At 51.5% G+C, this 17,150-nt stretch overlaps 2 protein-coding genes across 3 annotated transcripts in view; one reads left to right on the top strand and one right to left on the bottom strand.

Annotated features, from left to right (window-relative positions):
* The window catches only part of LOC135035888 (oocyte zinc finger protein XlCOF22-like), a 63,613-nt gene extending 47,281 nt beyond the window's left edge, over window positions 1-16,332 (bottom strand). The window contains exon 1 of one of the 2 annotated variants that reach the window (XM_063954385.1): window positions 16,209-16,332. In XM_063954385.1, the coding sequence (XP_063810455.1) occupies window positions 16,209-16,283 (75 nt within the window). In that variant the 5' untranslated portion in view covers window positions 16,284-16,332. The remainder of the gene's footprint in view (window positions 1-16,208) is intronic. The other variant, XM_063954383.1, reaches the window with a different exon arrangement.
* A 326-nt stretch (window positions 16,333-16,658) lies between these two features.
* LOC135035891 (uncharacterized) overlaps window positions 16,659-17,150 on the top strand; it is an 88,541-nt gene continuing 88,049 nt past the window's right edge. The window contains exon 1 of the mRNA XM_063954388.1: window positions 16,659-16,840. Coding sequence (XP_063810458.1) covers window positions 16,802-16,840 — 39 coding nt within the window. The 5' untranslated portion in view covers window positions 16,659-16,801. The remainder of the gene's footprint in view (window positions 16,841-17,150) is intronic.

The following is a 17,150-nucleotide window of genomic DNA, read 5'->3' as shown; positions in this document are numbered from 1 at the left end:
AGGGCCAATCCAGGGCAATCAAGATTGCTTCCACTTTTTGTTGTCTGATCCGCTTGAGGAAACAGGTAGACCAGCTGGTAAGGCCAAAGCGAAGTCAGCGCATACACTGCATTCGCCTGAGGGTCCCTGGTCTGTGAGCAATAGCAGCGAAGCTTCTTGTTGAGATGAGAGGCCATCAAGTCGATCTGTGGGCAACCCCACCTGTGGATGTTCAGTTGGAACACCTGAGGGTGTAGTCCCCACTCCCTCAGGTGGAGGTCGTGGCGGCTTAGGAGGTCCGCCTCCCAGTTCTCCACTCCCGGAATGAAGATTGCGGACAGCGCTCTTGCATGTTTTTCTGCCCAGAGGAGTATTCTTGACACTTCTCGCATGCAGGCCCTGCTTTTTGTCCCTCCTTGTCGATTGATGTACGCCACTGCCAAAGCGTTGTCCGACTGCACCTGGATTGCCTGTGGCCTTAGTAGAGGAGACGCCTGAAGCAGAGACGTTCTGGATAGCCTGAAGTTCCAGAATGTTGATTGGAAGCAGGGCCTCCTGGGCAGACCACCTGCCCTGGAACTGTGCCCCTTGGGTGACAGCTCCCCATCCTCATAGACTTGCATCTGTTGTGAGGAGGATCCAGTCCTGAATCCCAAAGTTCCAGCCTTCCAAGAGGTTGGAAGACTGTGTCCACCACAGGAGTGAAATCCTGGCCAGGGGTGACAGCCGAATCATCCGGTGCACCTGAAGATGGGAACCGGACCATTTATTCAGGATGTCCAATTGGAAGGGTCTTGCATGGAACCTTCCGTACTGTATCGCCTCGTAGGAGGCCACCATCTTTCCCAACAATTTTATGCAAAGATCAACGGACACTCGAGCAGGTCTGAAGACCATGCATACCATTTCTTGGAGTGCTCTCGCCTTGTCAACTGGGAGGAATACTTTCTATGCTACAGTATCCAGTAGCATGCCCAGAAACAGGAGCCGCGGAGACGGTTCCAGGTGGGACTTCTGTAGATTAAGGATACACCCGTGGTGAGACAGGCGTTGGATAGTGCGATCTATGTGGAGTAATAGAAGCTCCCTTGATCTTGCTTTTATCAGGAGATCGTCCAGGTATGGGATCACATTGACCCCCTGGACCCTGAGCTGAAACATCATTTCCACCATCACCTTCGTGAACACCCTTGGAGCTGTAGACAGGCCGAAGGGTAATGCCTGAAATTGGTAATGATCGTTCAGCAGGGCAAACCTCAGAAAGGCCTGATGACATGGCCAAATTGGGACATGTAGATAAGCATCCTTGATATCCAGGGATACTAGGAACTCCTGTGGTTCCAGGCCTGCGATCACTGCCCTCAGAGATTCAGTCTTGAATCTGAAAACCTTCAGGTAAGGATTCAAGGACTTCAGATTCAGAAGGGATCTCACAGACCCATCTGTTTTCGGTACTACAGACTGTAGTAACCCTGTCCTTGTTGCAACAGTGGTACTGGGACAATGACCTGGGACTGTACCAACTTCTCTATGGCCAGTAGTAGAGTACCATGCATACTTTCCAAAACTGGTAAGCCTGATTTGAAAAATCGTTGGGGAGGAGAAACGTCAAACTCCAGCTTCTAGGCCTGAGAGATAAGGTCCCTTACCCAAGCATCTTGGCAAGAACCGTCACAGATGTGGCTTAAGTGACGTAACCGAGCTCCCACCACGAGATCCCCCCGGGGTGGGTGTGCACCGTCATGCTGAAGTGTTTGCGGGAGCAGAACTGGTTTTCTGGTTCTGAGACCCAGCAACTGCTGGTTTTATAGGTATTGCCCTGGAGCCTCTCGCTGCATTGGAGGCTCCTCTGGCTCTGGATCGCAATCTGGAGGACCGAAAGGACTGAGTAGATGGTCCCGTTTAGGAACGTCTAGCAGGAGGGGCACCCGAAGGGAGAAATGTGGATTTTCCGGCCGTAGCCTTCGAAATCCAGGTGTCCAGGTCACCTCCAAAGAGCCATTCACCTGTGAAGGAAATAGATTCCACATTACGGTTTGAGTCAGCATCAGCGATCCACTGACGTAACCATATGGCTCTGCGCGCAGACACAGCCATAGCCGTGGTTCTAGCACTAACAGTGCCAATCTCTTATAAGGAGTCACAGAGGACTCTTGCCGTGTCCTGAATGTGAGACAGTAAGGCAACAGTGTCGTCTAAGGTCATATTACCCAAGAGATCTTCCTTTATTTGTCTAGCCCAGGAATGGATTGCATGTGTCATCCTGCAACCTGCAATGACAAGCCATTGTGCTACGCCTGCAGCAACGTAAATAGGATTTTAATACCTACCGGTAAATCCTTTTCTCTTAGTCCATAGAGGATGCTGGGGATGCTTCAAGAACCATGGGGTATAGACGGGATCCGCAGGAAACATGGACACACTATAAGACTTTGAATGGGTATGAACTACCTCCTCCCTCTATGCCCCTCCTCCAGACTCCAGTTATAGGAACTGTGCCCAGGGAGATGGACATTTCGAGGAAAAGTATTTATTTAACATTTTAAACTAAGGTGAGATACATACCAGCTCACACCACCAACACGCCCTACAACATGGCATTCAACAACAACGCATGCAACGGCATGATCAACAACAGTGACAGACTGACTGCACTCAGCACAACATGTGCGTAACTACAACCAATAACTGCAGATACCGTCCGCACTGGGACGGGCGCCCAGCATCCTCTATAGACTAAGAGAAAAGGATTTACCGGTAGGTATTAAAATCCTATTTTCGCATACGTCCTAGAGGATGCTGGGGATGCTTCAAGAACCATGGGGTTTATACCAAAGCTCTAGAACGGGCGGGAGACTGCGGATGACTCTGCAGCACAGATTGACCAAACAAGAGGTCCTCCCCAGCCAGGGTATCAAACTTGTAGAACTTCGCAAAGGTGTTTGATCCTGACCAAGTAGCAGCTCAGCTGTAATGCCGAGACCCCTCTGGCAGCCGCCCAGGATGAGCCCACCTTCCTGGTAGAATGGGCCTTCACCGACTTCGGTAACGGCAATCCTGCCGTAGAATGAGACTGCTGAATCATATTACAGATCCAGTGTGCAATAGTCTGCTTGGAAACAGGAGCCCCAATCTTGTTGGGAGCATACAGGACAAACAGAGCCTCTGTTTTCCTAACTTAAACCGTTCTGGCGACATAGATTTGCAAAGCTCTGACCAAGGCATCAGTAGCCACTGGAACCACAACAGGCTGGTTCACGTGAATTGAAGAAACCACCTTTGGCAAAAATTGCTGACGAGTTCTCAACTCCGCCCTATCAGCATGGAAGATTAAATAGGGACTTTTGTGCGACAAAGCAGCCAATTCAGATACCCGCCTTGCAGATGCCAAGGCCAACAGCATGGCTACTTTCCAAGTAAGGAATTTTAACTCAACCTTATGCAAAGGTTCAATCCAATGAGATTGCAGGAATTGCAACACCATGTTAAGATCCCATGGTGCCACTGGGGGTACAAAGGGAGGTTGTATGTGCAGTACGACTTTCACAAAGGTCTGAACTTCTGGAAGGGAGGCCAACTCCTTCTGAAAGAAAATAGATAAGGCCAAAATTTGTACTTTAATGGAGCCTAACTTTAGGCCCTCATCCACACCTGCTTGCAAAAAATGGAGCAACCGCCCCAGCTGAAATTTCACACCAAGACACATATTTTCTTCAAATAAGCTGGTAATGCTTTGCCGTTACTTCTTCAGGCTAGAAAAGAAGTGTGGGAATGACTTCACTGGGAATACCCTTTCGGGTTAGGATTTGGCGTTCAATCACCACGCCGTCAAACGCAGCTGTGGTAAGTCTTGATACACGCACGTCCCCTGTTGCAACAGGTCCTCACAAACAGGAAGAGGCCAGGGATCTTCTATGAACAACTCCTGAAGCTCTGGATACCAGGCCCTTCTTGATCAATCCGGAACAATGAGTATCGCCTGAACCCTTGTTCTTCTTATAATCTTTATCACCTTTGGAATGAGAGGAAGTGGAGGGAACACATATACTGACGGAAACACCCACTGTGTCACTAGGGCGTCCACCGCTATAGCTTGAGGGTCCCTTGACCTGGAACAATATCTCTGAAGTTTCTTGTTGAGGCGTGACGCCATCATGTCTACTTGAGGAACTCCCCAACGACTTGTCACTTCTGCAAAGACCTTTCGATGAAGACCCCACTCTCCTGGCTGGAGATCGTGTCTGCTGAGGAAGTCTGCTTCCCAGTTGTCCACACCCGGAATGAAGACTGCTGACAGAGCGCTGGCATGTCTTTCCGCCCAGCGAAGAATCTTTGTGGCCTCGGCCATCGCTGCTCTGCTCCTTGTACTGCCTTGGCAGTTTATGTACGCCACTGCTGTCATGTTGTCTGACTGAATCAAGACAGGCAAACCTCGAAGATGTTCTGCTTGCAGAATGCCGTTGTAAATGGCTCTTAATTCCAGAATGTTTATGTGTAGACAAAACTTCTTGGCTCTACCACTTTCCCTGAAAGTTTCTTCCCTGTGTGACTGCTCCCCAGCCACGGAGGCTTGCATCTATGGTCACTAGGATCCAATCCTGAATCCTGAACCTGCGCCCCTCCAGAAGGTGAGAACTGTGCAGCCACCACAGAAGGGAGATTCTGGTCCTGGGAGATAGAATTATCTTCCGATGCATGTCCAGGTGAGACCCGGACCATTGGTCCAACAGGGTGCAGTATGGTATGCCGGCAACCAGCATACCGGCGCCGGGAGCCCGACTGCCGGCTTACCGGCAGTGTGGCAGGCGCAAATGAGCGCCACGCTTTTTTATTCTCCGTCCAGGGGGGTCGTGGATCCCACGAGGGAGAATAAGTGTCGGTATACAGGCTGTCGGGATTACGGCATCGGTATACTGTGTGCCGGGATCCCGTCAGTCGGCATACTGAAGACCACCCGGTCCAACAGGTTCCACTGAAACACCCTTGCATGGAACCTGCCATATACGGAATGGCCTCGTAGGCCGCCACCATCTTCCCCAGCAACCGAGTGCATTGAAGAACTGACACTTTTGTTAGTTTCAGAAATTGTTTTACCATGTTCTGTAATTCAAGAGCTTTTTCCATTGGAAGAAAAATTCTCTGCAATTCTGTGTCCAGAATCATTCCCAGAAACGAAAGCCGTGTCGTTGGATCCAACTGTTATTTTGGCAAATTTAGGAGCCACCCGTGTTGTTGCAGAATCGTCAGTGAAAGAGCCACATTCTTCAACAATTGCTCCTTGGACCTCGCCTTTATGAGGAGATCGTCCAAGTACAGGATAATTGTGATTCCCTGCTTGCGCAGGAGAACCATCATTTCCGCCATTACTTTGGTGAAAATCCCGTGGACAGAACAAACGGCAACGTCAGAAATTGGTAATGACAATCCTGTACCGCAATCCTCAGATAAGCCTGATATGGAGGATATATGGGGACGTGTAAGTCGGTATTCTTTAAGTCGACCGACACCATAAAATCCCCCTCTTCCAGCGTGGAGATCACTGCACGTAGAGATTCCATCTTGAATTTGAATTTCTTTAGAAAGAAATTGAGTGATTTTAGGTTCAGAATCGGTCTGACTGAACCATCCGGCTTCGGGACCACGAACAGGCTCGAATAAAACCCTTCCACCCGCTGTGACGGGTGCACAGTGACAATCACTTGACTGTGACACAACTTTAGTATTGCAGCGCTTACTATTTCCCTTTCTAGAAGAGATGCTGGCAAGACCGACTTGAAAAATGGGTGAGGGGGCACGTCTTGAAACTCCAATTTGTACCCTTGGGTTACTATTTCGACTATACAAGGGTCCAGGGCCGAGTGCACCCAGACCTGACTGAAAAGTTTGAGACGTGCCCCCACCAGTGCGGACTCCCTCAGAGGAGCCCCAGCGTCATGCAGTGGATTTGGCAGAAGCCGGGGAGGACTTCTGCTCTTGGGAACTTGCCACAGCTTGTGACCTTTTTCCCCTTCCTCTCGTAGCAAGGAAAGAAGATCCTTGTCCTTTTTTGTATTTATTGGGCCGAAAGGACTGCATTTGATAGTGGGGGGTTCACTACGATATGCCGGCGGTCGGGCTCCCGGCGACCAGCATACCGGCGCCGGGAGCCTGATCGCCGGCTTACCGACAGTGTGGCGAGCGCAAATGAGCCCCTTGCGGGCTCCCTGCTCTCGCCATGCTACGGGCACGGTCCAGGGGGTCGTGGACCCCCAAGAGGGAGAATAAGTGTCGGTATGCTGGCTGTCGGGCTCACGGCGCCGGTATGCTGGTCGCCGGGAGCCCGACCGCTGGCATACTGAAGACCACTCGATAGTGGGGCGTTTTCTTTTGCTGTGCAGGAACATAAGGCAGGAACGATGACTTACCCGCGGTAGCCGTAGATACCAGGTCAGTGAGGCCATCGCCAAACAAGACCCTACCGTTAAATGGTAGAGACTCTATCGCCTTCTTAGAGTCAGCATCAGCTTTCCATTGATGAATCCACAACACTCTCCTGGCTGAGAGTGCCATGGCATTGGCCCTTGATCCCAAAAGGCCAATATCCCTCACAGCTTCCTTTAAATACGCTGCAGCATCCCTGATGTGACCCAAAGTCAAAAGCACGCTATCCCTATCTAGGGAATCTACCTCAGATGACAAGTTCTCTGCCCACCTTTCAATAGCGCTACTCACCCATGCCACAGCAACGGCAGGCCTGAGTAGCGACCCCGTAGTGACATAAATGGATTTCAGGGTATTTTCCTGCTTACGATCCGCAGGATCCTTTAGGGTTGCCGTGTCAGGGGACGGAAGCGCCACCTTTTTGGATACACGCGATAAAGCTTTGTCTACCGTGGGGATTGACATCCACCTTTCCCTGTCCCCAGAGGGGAACGGATATGTCACTGGAATTCTTTTGGGAACCTGTATCTTTTTGTCAGGATTTTCCCAAGCCTTTTCAAAAAGAGCGTTCAGTTCATGAGAGGGAGGAAACGTTACCTCAGGTTTCTTTCCTTTATACATACAGACCCTAGTATCAGGGACAGTAGGGTCCTCAGTGATATGTAACACGTCTTTTATCACCACGATCATGTACTGAATACTTTTAGCCAGCTTTGGATGTAATCTGGCATCATTATAGTCGACACTGGAATCAGAGTCTGTGTCGGTATATGTCTCTGCTATCTAGGTAACTGCACGTTTCTGTGACCCCGAATGGGTCTGGGCCTGTGACAAAGCATCTTCCATGGATTTCCTCCATGTCTGGTTCTTAGACTCAGATTTATCAAATCTCTTAGTCAACTTAGTCACGTTTGCGTTTAAAACACTCTCCATATATTCATCCAATCATCCGTCAGCGGTGCCGACACGGTCACTCTCACAGTATTTTCTGTCCCCACTCCAGCCTCCTCCTGGGAAAAGCATTCCGCCTCAGACATGTCGACACCCACGTACCGACACCCACAACCACACTGGGGCTATAGGAGACAGACCCACAATAAAGCCTGCAAGAGAGACACAGAGAGCGTTCTGCCAGCTCACACCCAGCGCCTATCCCGGTACTGAGGCCAGTGACATGACTGCCCAGACCTGCTAGCGCTTTATATATATATACAAATCTGCACCAATTTATTTGTGCGTCCCCCCGTTTTGCACCCTGTTACTTGTACAGCCGTGTGGAGGACAGGGCCAGCGTCTCTGTAGCTTCTGAGGAGAGAAAATGGCGCTGGTCAGAGGTATGTGGGCTAAGCCCCGCCCACTACATATCGCGCTTCAGTCCCGCTTAAATATGTTTATACTGGCGGGGGACCCTTATCTAGTGCCTGGGGCACTGTTATAACTCAAGGCAGTCTGATTTGAGGTGTTCATGCTGCCCAGGGCGCCCCTCCCTGCGCCCTGCAGTGCTGTGATATGTGTGGGAGCACGGAGCGCAGCGCGACACCTCTTCTGTCGTCACTGGAGTCTTCTGATCTTCTCATACTCATCTGGCTTCTATCTTCTGGCTTCTGTGAGGGGGTGACGGCGCGGCTTCGGGAACAAGCAGCTAGGCGTACCGTAGTGATCGAACCCCCTGGAGCTAATGGTGTCCAGTAGCCTAAGAAGCAGAGCCCTTGAACTCTTAAGAAGTAGGTCTGCTTCTCTCCCCTCAGTCCCACGATGCAGGGAGCCTGTAGCCAGCAGGTCTCCCTGAAAATAATTAACCTAACAAAAAGTATTTTCAGAGAAACTCAGGAGAGCTCCTCAGTGTGCATCCAGTCTCACTGGGCACAGAATCTAAACTGAAGTCTGGAGCAGGGGCATAGAGGGAGGAGCCAGTTCACACCCATTCAAAGTCTTGTAGTGTGCCCATGTCTCTTGCGGATGCCGTCTATACCCCATGGTTCTTGAAGCATCCCCAGCATCCTCTAGGACGTAGGAGAAAATAGATTTTAGAGTGGTCTCTATTTTCCTATCCGCCGGGTCCTTCACCGTAAGGGAGCCCGGAGCAGGGAGCACCGCCTTTTTAGAAAGGCGAGACACTGAGACGTCTACGGCTGGGGATTCTTCCCAGAATTTTCTGCCTTCAGGGGCAAAGGGGAAGGTATTCAGAAACCTTTTCGTCACCATGATATTTTTTATCTGGATTCTTCCAGGCTAGTTTAAATAAGTCATCCAATTCCGTGGAATCAGGGAATGTGACTTTTGGTTCCTTTTGAGGGAGGAAAAATGACTGCTGAGTACTTGCATCCCCCAGGAGGAGCTTTAACACCTCCTTAATAGCCAATACGAGGGGTTCAATACCCTGGATTGGGGTGGGATCCCCATCATCCTGTACATCATCATCAGTATCATATGATAGGAGTGCAGGTAGAGCAGGTTTCTGTGAAGTAGGCAGGGAGGGACGCTTAGCAGTAAGGCTAGCCACTGCATGTTGCAGTTCTTGTGTCTTGTTTGCAGTTGCAGTGAGCTGAGATGACATATCAGACATTATAGTTTTTATAGCCCCCAACCAGGGGGGCTCCGCATTCTCCCCCACATTAGTATCAGCATGAGATGACTGACTACACTGCTCACATGATACTGAGCTGGATGTGCTAGGAGAGAACCTGGCATTACACACACTGCAAGACTTCTGTTTTACCACAGTGTAGTAGAAAACAGTACAATATACACACACAGGACAGCCTGATATTATATATGACAAGCCTGACCTATTGCATGTGAGAGGAGACAGAGAAGAGAGGACTCCAGCGCACACAATGGTGACCGGCCCCAGTGAGGCTGTCAGCGGTTGTTACATCTGTGTAACCACAGTGAGATTCTTTATAAAACCCCACAGGGGATTATTGTGCACAATGATAGCGGCTCTCCCCCCCCCCCTATACCCGGTACCAGTGTATACAGGGGCAGTTCTGGAGGAGCTGTGGAGGCTGCTGCAGCTCATGCAGAGGAAGGCGCCAATATGCCGCTGAGCCCGCTCTAATGTAGCACCGCCCCACGCCATGGTGCCGTAGCTACTGCTGTATATTTATACTGGCCATGTCTCCTTATGTATGTACAACCTCACATTGGTTCACCTGTGTTTAGCCAGTCTCACACAGGGGCTATAGCGGGTCCCCCCCAGGAGATTCAGCCGCACATTTGTCCGGGGGACCCCCCCTAGCGGGTCCCCCCGGTTGGTACTCACCACTGAAGATCACCTTCAGGCAGTGTCAGGGGTGTGCGCAATGCTGCGGCTGCGACAGACAAGGCGCCATGCCCCGCTGAACAAACAGCCCCTCAGGACGGTGGTCATGCAACGGGAAGCGGCTCTCACCTCAGGAGGCCGGTGACCTTCCCCCCCCCCAAAAAAAAATCTCCCATAGTGCAGGTATACTGTTGCCCAAACAGCATACCGAAATCATTAAAAGTTAGAAATAAAAATGAAGGAAAACTCTGGAGATGCAGAGTGAGCATCCTCTCCTGAGGGCTCTTTATCTAAACTGAGCTGTAGGAGGGGCCCTATGTGTGTACAGCACCCCCTATGTGTGTATAGTGCCCCTATGTGTGAATAGCGCCCCCATGTGTGTATAGCGCCCCCTATGTGTGTATACCGTCCCCTATGTGTGTATAGCGCTACCTATGTGCATATAGCGCCCCCCTATGTGTATATAGCGCCCCCCTATGTGTATATAGCGCCCCCCTATGTGTATATAGCGCCCCCCTATGTGTGTATAGCGCCCCCCTATGTGTGTATAGCGCCCCCCTATGTGTGTATAGTGCCCCTATGTGTGTATAGCGCCCCCTATGTGTGTATACCGCCCCCTATGTGTGTATAGCGCCCCCCGTATGTATAGAACCCCCTATGTGTGTATACCGCCCCCCCATGTGTGTATACCACCCCCTATGTGTGTATACCGCCCCCTATGTGTGTACAGCACCCCCATGTGTGTATAGCGCCCCCATGTGTGTATAGCGCCCCCATGTGTGTATAGCGCCCCCATGTGTGTATAGCGCCCCCATGTGTGTATAGCGCCCCCTATGTGTGTATACCGTCCCCTATGTGTGTATAGCGCCCCCTATGTGCATATAGCGCCCCCCTATGTGTATATAGCGCCCCCTATGTGTGTATAGCGCCCCCTATGTGTGTATAGCGCCCCCTATGTGTGTATAGCGCCCCCTATGTGTGTATAGCGCCCCCTGTGTGTATACCGTCCCCTATGTGTGTATAGCGCCCCCTATGTGTGTATAGCGCCGCCTATGTGTGTATAGCGCCGCCTATGTGTGTACAGCACCCCCTATGTGTGTATAGCGCTCCCTATGTGTGTATAGCGCCCCCTATGTGTGTATAGCGCTCCCTATGTGTGTATAGCGCCCCCTATGTGTATATACCGCCCCCTATGTGTGTATAGCGCCCCCCTGTGTGTGTATACCGCCCCCCATGTGTGTATAGCGCTCCCTATGTGTGTATACCGTCCCCTATGTGTGTATAGCGCTCCCTATGTGTGTATACCATCCCCTATGTGTGTATAGCACCCCCTATGTATATATAGCGACCCCCTATGTGTGTATACCGTCCCCTATGTGTGTATAGTGCCCCCTGTGTATATAGCGCCCCCTATGTGTATATAGCGCCCCCTATGTGTATATACTGCCCCCTATGTGTGTACAGCACCCCCTATGTGTGTATAGTGCCCCTATGTGTGTATAGCGCCCCCATGTGTGTATAGCGCCCCCTATGTGTGTATACCGTCCCCTATGTGTGTATAGCGCTACCTATGTGCATATAGCGCCCCCCTATGTGTATATAGCGCCCCCCTATGTGTATATAGCGCCCCCCTATGTGTGTATAGCGCCCCCCTATGTGTGTATAGCGCCCCCCTATGTGTGTATAGCGCCCCCCTATGTGTGTATAGCGCCCCCCTATGTGTATATAGCGCCCCCCTATGTGTATATAGCGCCCCCCTATGTGTGTATAGCGCCCCCCTATGTGTGTATAGCGCCCCCCTATGTGTATATAGCGCCCCCCTATGTGTATATAGCGCCCCCCTATGTGTATATAGCGCCCCCCTATGTGTATATAGCGCCCCCCTATGTGTGTATAGCGCCCCCCTATGTGTGTATAGCGCCCCCCTATGTGTGTATAGTGCCCCTATGTGTGTATAGCGCCCCCTATGTGTGTATACCGCCCCCTATGTGTGTATAGCGCCCCCCGTATGTATAGAACCCCCTATGTGTGTATACCGCCCCCCCATGTGTGTATACCACCCCCTATGTGTGTATACCGCCCCCTATGTGTGTACAGCACCCCCATGTGTGTATAGCGCCCCCATGTGTGTATAGCGCCCCCATGTGTGTATAGCGCCCCCTATGTGTGTATACCGTCCCCTATGTGTGTATAGCGCCCCCTATGTGCATATAGCGCCCCCCTATGTGTATATAGCGCCCCCTATGTGTGTATAGCGCCCCCTATGTGTGTATAGCGCCCCCTATGTGTGTATAGCGCCCCCTATGTGTGTATAGCGCCCCCTGTGTGTATACCGTCCCCTATGTGTGTATAGCGCCCCCTATGTGTGTATAGCGCCGCCTATGTGTGTATAGCGCCGCCTATGTGTGTACAGCACCCCCTATGTGTGTATAGCGCTCCCTATGTGTGTATAGCGCCCCCTATGTGTGTATAGCGCTCCCTATGTGTGTATAGCGCCCCCTATGTGTATATACCGCCCCCTATGTGTGTATAGCGCCCCCCTATGTGTGTATACCGCCCCCCATGTGTGTATAGCGCTCCCTATGTGTGTATACCGTCCCCTATGTGTGTATAGCGCTCCCTATGTGTGTATACCATCCCCTATGTGTGTATAGCACCCCCTATGTATATATAGCGACCCCCTATGTGTGTATACCGTCCCCTATGTGTGTATAGTGCCCCCTGTGTATATAGCGCCCCCTATGTGTATATAGCGCCCCCTATGTGTATATACTGCCCCCTATGTGTGTATAGCACCCCCTATGTGTATATAGCGCCCCTATGTGTGTATAGCGCCCCCTATGTGTGTATAGCGCCCCCTATGTGTGTATAGCACCCCCTATGTGTATATAGCGCCCCTATGTGTGTATAGCGCCCCCTATGTGTGTATAGCGCCCCCCTATGTGTATATAGCGCCCCTATGTGTGTATAGCACCCCCTATGTGTGTATAGCGCCCCCTATGTGTGTATAGCGCCCCCCTATGTGTATATAGCGCCCCTATGTGTATATAGCGCCCCTATGTGTGTATAGCGCCCCCCTATGTGTATATAGCACCCCTATGTGTGTATAGCGCCCCCCTATGTGTATATAGCACCCCTATGTGTGTATAGCGCCCCCTATATGTGTATACCGTCCCCTATGTGTGTATACCGCCCCCCTATGTGTGTATACCGCCCCCTATGTGTGTATACCGTCCCCTATGTGTGTATAGCGCCCCCTATGTGTGTATAGCGCCCCCTATGTGTGTATAGCGCCCCCTATGTGTGTATAGCGCCCCCCTATGTGTGTATAGCGCCCCCCTATGTGTGTATAGCGCCCCTATGTGTGTATAGCGCCCCCCTATGTGTATATAGCGCCCCTATGTGTGTATACTGCCCCCTATGTGTGTATAGCGCCCCCTATGTGTGTATAGCGCCCCCTATGTGTGTATAGCGCCCCCTATGTGTGTATAGCGCCCCCTATGTGTATATAGCGCCCCTATGTGTGTATAGCGCCCCTATGTGTGTATAGCGCCCCCCTATGTGTATATAGCACCCCTATGTGTGTATAGCGCCCCCCTATGTGTGTATAGCGCCCCCCTATGTGTGTATAGCGCCCCCTATATGTGTATACCGTCCCCTATGTGTGTATAGCGCCCCCTATGTGTGTATACCGCCCCCTATGTGTGTATAGCACCCCCTATGTGTATATAGCGCCCCTATGTGTGTATAGCGCCCCCTATGTGTGTATAGCGCCCCCTATGTGTGTATAGCACCCCCTATGTGTGTATAGCACCCCCTATGTGTGTATAGCGCCCCCTATGTGTGTATAGCGCCCCCCTATGTGTATATAGCGCCCCTATGTGTGTATAGCGCCCCCTATGTGTGTATAGCGCCCCCTATGTGTATATAGCGCCCCTATGTGTGTATAGCGCCCCCTATGTGTGTACAGCACCCCCTATGTGTGTATAGTGCCCCTATGTGTGAATAGCGCCCCCATGTGTGTATAGCGCCCCCTATGTGTGTATACCGTCCCCTATGTGTGTATAGCGCTACCTATGTGCATATAGCGCCCCCCTATGTGTATATAGCGCCCCCCTATGTGTATATAGCGCCCCCCTATGTGTATATAGCGCCCCCCTATGTGTGTATAGCGCCCCCCTATGTGTGTATAGCGCCCCCCTATGTGTGTATAGTGCCCCTATGTGTGTATAGCGCCCCCTATGTGTGTATACCGCCCCCTATGTGTGTATAGCGCCCCCCGTATGTATAGAACCCCCTATGTGTGTATACCGCCCCCCCATGTGTGTATACCACCCCCTATGTGTGTATACCGCCCCCTATGTGTGTACAGCACCCCCATGTGTGTATAGCGCCCCCATGTGTGTATAGCGCCCCCATGTGTGTATAGCGCCCCCATGTGTGTATAGCGCCCCCTATGTGTGTATACCGTCCCCTATGTGTGTATAGCGCCCCCTATGTGCATATAGCGCCCCCCTATGTGTATATAGCGCCCCCTATGTGTGTATAGCGCCCCCTATGTGTGTATAGCGCCCCCTATGTGTGTATAGCGCCCCCTATGTGTGTATAGCGCCCCCTGTGTGTATACCGTCCCCTATGTGTGTATAGCGCCCCCTATGTGTGTATAGCGCCGCCTATGTGTGTATAGCGCCGCCTATGTGTGTACAGCACCCCCTATGTGTGTATAGCGCTCCCTATGTGTGTATAGTGCCCCCTATGTGTGTATAGCGCTCCCTATGTGTGTATAGCGCCCCCTATGTGTATATACCGCCCCCTATGTGTGTATAGCGCCCCCCTATGTGTGTATACCGCCCCCCATGTGTGTATAGCGCTCCCTATGTGTGTATACCGTCCCCTATGTGTGTATAGCGCTCCCTATGTGTGTATACCATCCCCTATGTGTGTATAGCACCCCCTATGTATATATAGCGACCCCCTATGTGTGTATACCGTCCCCTATGTGTGTATAGTGCCCCCTGTGTATATAGCGCCCCCTATGTGTATATAGCGCCCCCTATGTGTATATACTGCCCTCTATGTGTGTATAGCACCCCATGTGTATATAGCGCCCCTATGTGTGTATAGCGCCCCCTATGTGTGTATAGCGCCCCCTATGTGTGTATAGCACCCCCTATGTGTATATAGCGCCCCTATGTGTGTATAGCGCCCCCTATGTGTGTATAGCGCCCCCCTATGTGTATATAGCGCCCCTATGTGTGTATAGCACCCCCTATGTGTGTATAGCGCCCCCTATGTGTGTATAGCGCCCCCTATGTGTATATAGCGCCCCTATGTGTGTATAGCGCCCCCCTATGTGTATATAGCACCCCTATGTGTGTATAGCGCCCCCCTATGTGTATATAGCACCCCTATGTGTGTATAGCGCCCCCTATATGTGTATACCGTCCCCTATGTGTGTATACCGCCCCCCTATGTGTGTATACCGCCCCCTATGTGTGTATACCGTCCCCTATGTGTGTATAGCGCCCCCTATGTGTGTATAGCGCCCCCTATGTGTGTATAGCACCCCCTATGTGTATATAGCGCCCCTATGTGTGTATAGCGCCCCCTATGTGTGTATAGCGCCCCCCTATGTGTGTATAGCGCCCCTATGTGTGTATAGCGCCCCCCTATGTGTATATAGCGCCCCTATGTGTGTATACTGCCCCCTATGTGTGTATAGCGCCCCCTATGTGTGTATAGCGCCCCCTATGTGTGTATAGCGCCCCCTATGTGTGTATAGCGCCCCCTATGTGTATATAGCGCCCCTATGTGTGTATAGCGCCCCTATGTGTGTATAGCGCCCCCCTATGTGTATATAGCACCCCTATGTGTATATAGCACCCCTATGTGTGTATAGCGCCCCCCTATGTGTGTATAGCGCCCCCCTATGTGTGTATAGCGCCCCCTATATGTGTATACCGTCCCCTATGTGTGTATAGCGCCCCCTATGTGTGTATACCGCCCCCTATGTGTGTATAGCGCCCCTATGTGTGTATAGCGCCCCCTATGTGTGTATAGCGCCCCCTATGTGTGTATAGCACCCCCTATGTGTATATAGCGCCCCTATGTGTGTATAGCGCCCCCTATGTGTGTATAGCGCCCCCCTATGTGTATATAGCGCCCCTATGTGTGTATAGCACCCCCTATGTGTGTATAGCGCCCCCTATGTGTATATAGCGCCCCTATGTGTATATAGCGCCCCTATGTGTGTATAGCGCCCCCTATATGTGTATACCGTCCCCTATGTGTGTATACCGCCCCCTATGTGTGTATAGCGTCCCCTATGTGTGTATAGCATCCCCTATGTGTATATATCGCCCCCCTATGTGTATACCGTCCCCTATGTGTTTGTACCGCCCCCTATGTGTAACACCCTGTATGAGCAGTGACAGCAGTGTGAGCAGTGATGTGTGTGTGTATGACACGGGTAATATACACTCCATGCACCACACACTGCAGCACATACACCCTGCCCGGCAGGAGAGGGGGCGGCGGCCATTACCTGGAGGAGACCGGGAGCGGAGCTCTGTGTACAGGAAGGGAAGGGGCACTGTTTCCGGGTCACCGTATAGAGCATGGGATCAGCCACCAGCCACGCCTACTCTCTCATAGGCTGTAGCGACCCGTCACTCAGCCAGCCCCGCCTCTGTCTCTAGCTATTGGTCGCAGGGTCCAGTCACTCAGTAACCTTTCTCCCGCCCATTGCTCGCAGCCCCGCCCCCTCTCCCTCCTACACATGTCACGATGAGTGACGGGACAGTCCGACCAATGGCGAGTAGAGTGGGCGGGGCTGTATGATGGACTCCTTGGTGTATGAAATAAGGAGTGGGCGGGGCTAGAAGATGAGTGACGGGTTACTACAGCCTATGAGCGGGAGAGCTACTGGTTGCTTAGTGACTGCGGCTGTGCCTACCCATAATCCCATGCGCTCCCCTCCAGTATATACAGGGTTGGTTCTATATCGGAGGGGCTGAAGGGACCTTGTGACGTATTGAGGGGAGGAGCTACGTCGCCAGGGGGAGGAGCTACGGGCGAACAGGGTACCCGAAAAGTACCCTCGCGGGCTCGCTTCGGGCACGGTAACTCCTCCCCCAAATGGAAAAGGTCCCTTCTAGCGTCTACCGTATATTACAGGTCAGTAACATAGTTTTTCCCCCAAATTGCTTTATTTTTTTCGGTGGTTGCTTGTTTTTGGGCTTTTTTTTAATATTTTTAATTTTTTTAATGTTATTACTGGCACCGCCCATCAGACACGGGTGAGAAGCTGCGGATGAATAGAGTAATTGGGGTGTTACATTGTGTCGCTGTGACGTGACAGTGAGATGATGATAGTGATGGAGCGCTGTTCTGCAGGGTGAGGAGATTATTCAGAGTTTGTCGCAGATTTTACTATTTTACCAAAATCTGCGAGCACCAGAATGGCACGCAGGGGCCGCCCAGAACA

This window comes from Pseudophryne corroboree, unplaced genomic scaffold, assembly GCF_028390025.1.
Source record: "Pseudophryne corroboree isolate aPseCor3 unplaced genomic scaffold, aPseCor3.hap2 scaffold_620, whole genome shotgun sequence".
Classification (NCBI taxonomy): Eukaryota; Metazoa; Chordata; class Amphibia; order Anura; family Myobatrachidae; genus Pseudophryne; species Pseudophryne corroboree.
Note: the sequence above shows the minus strand (reverse complement) of the source record. Positions and strands in the feature narration are given on the sequence as shown.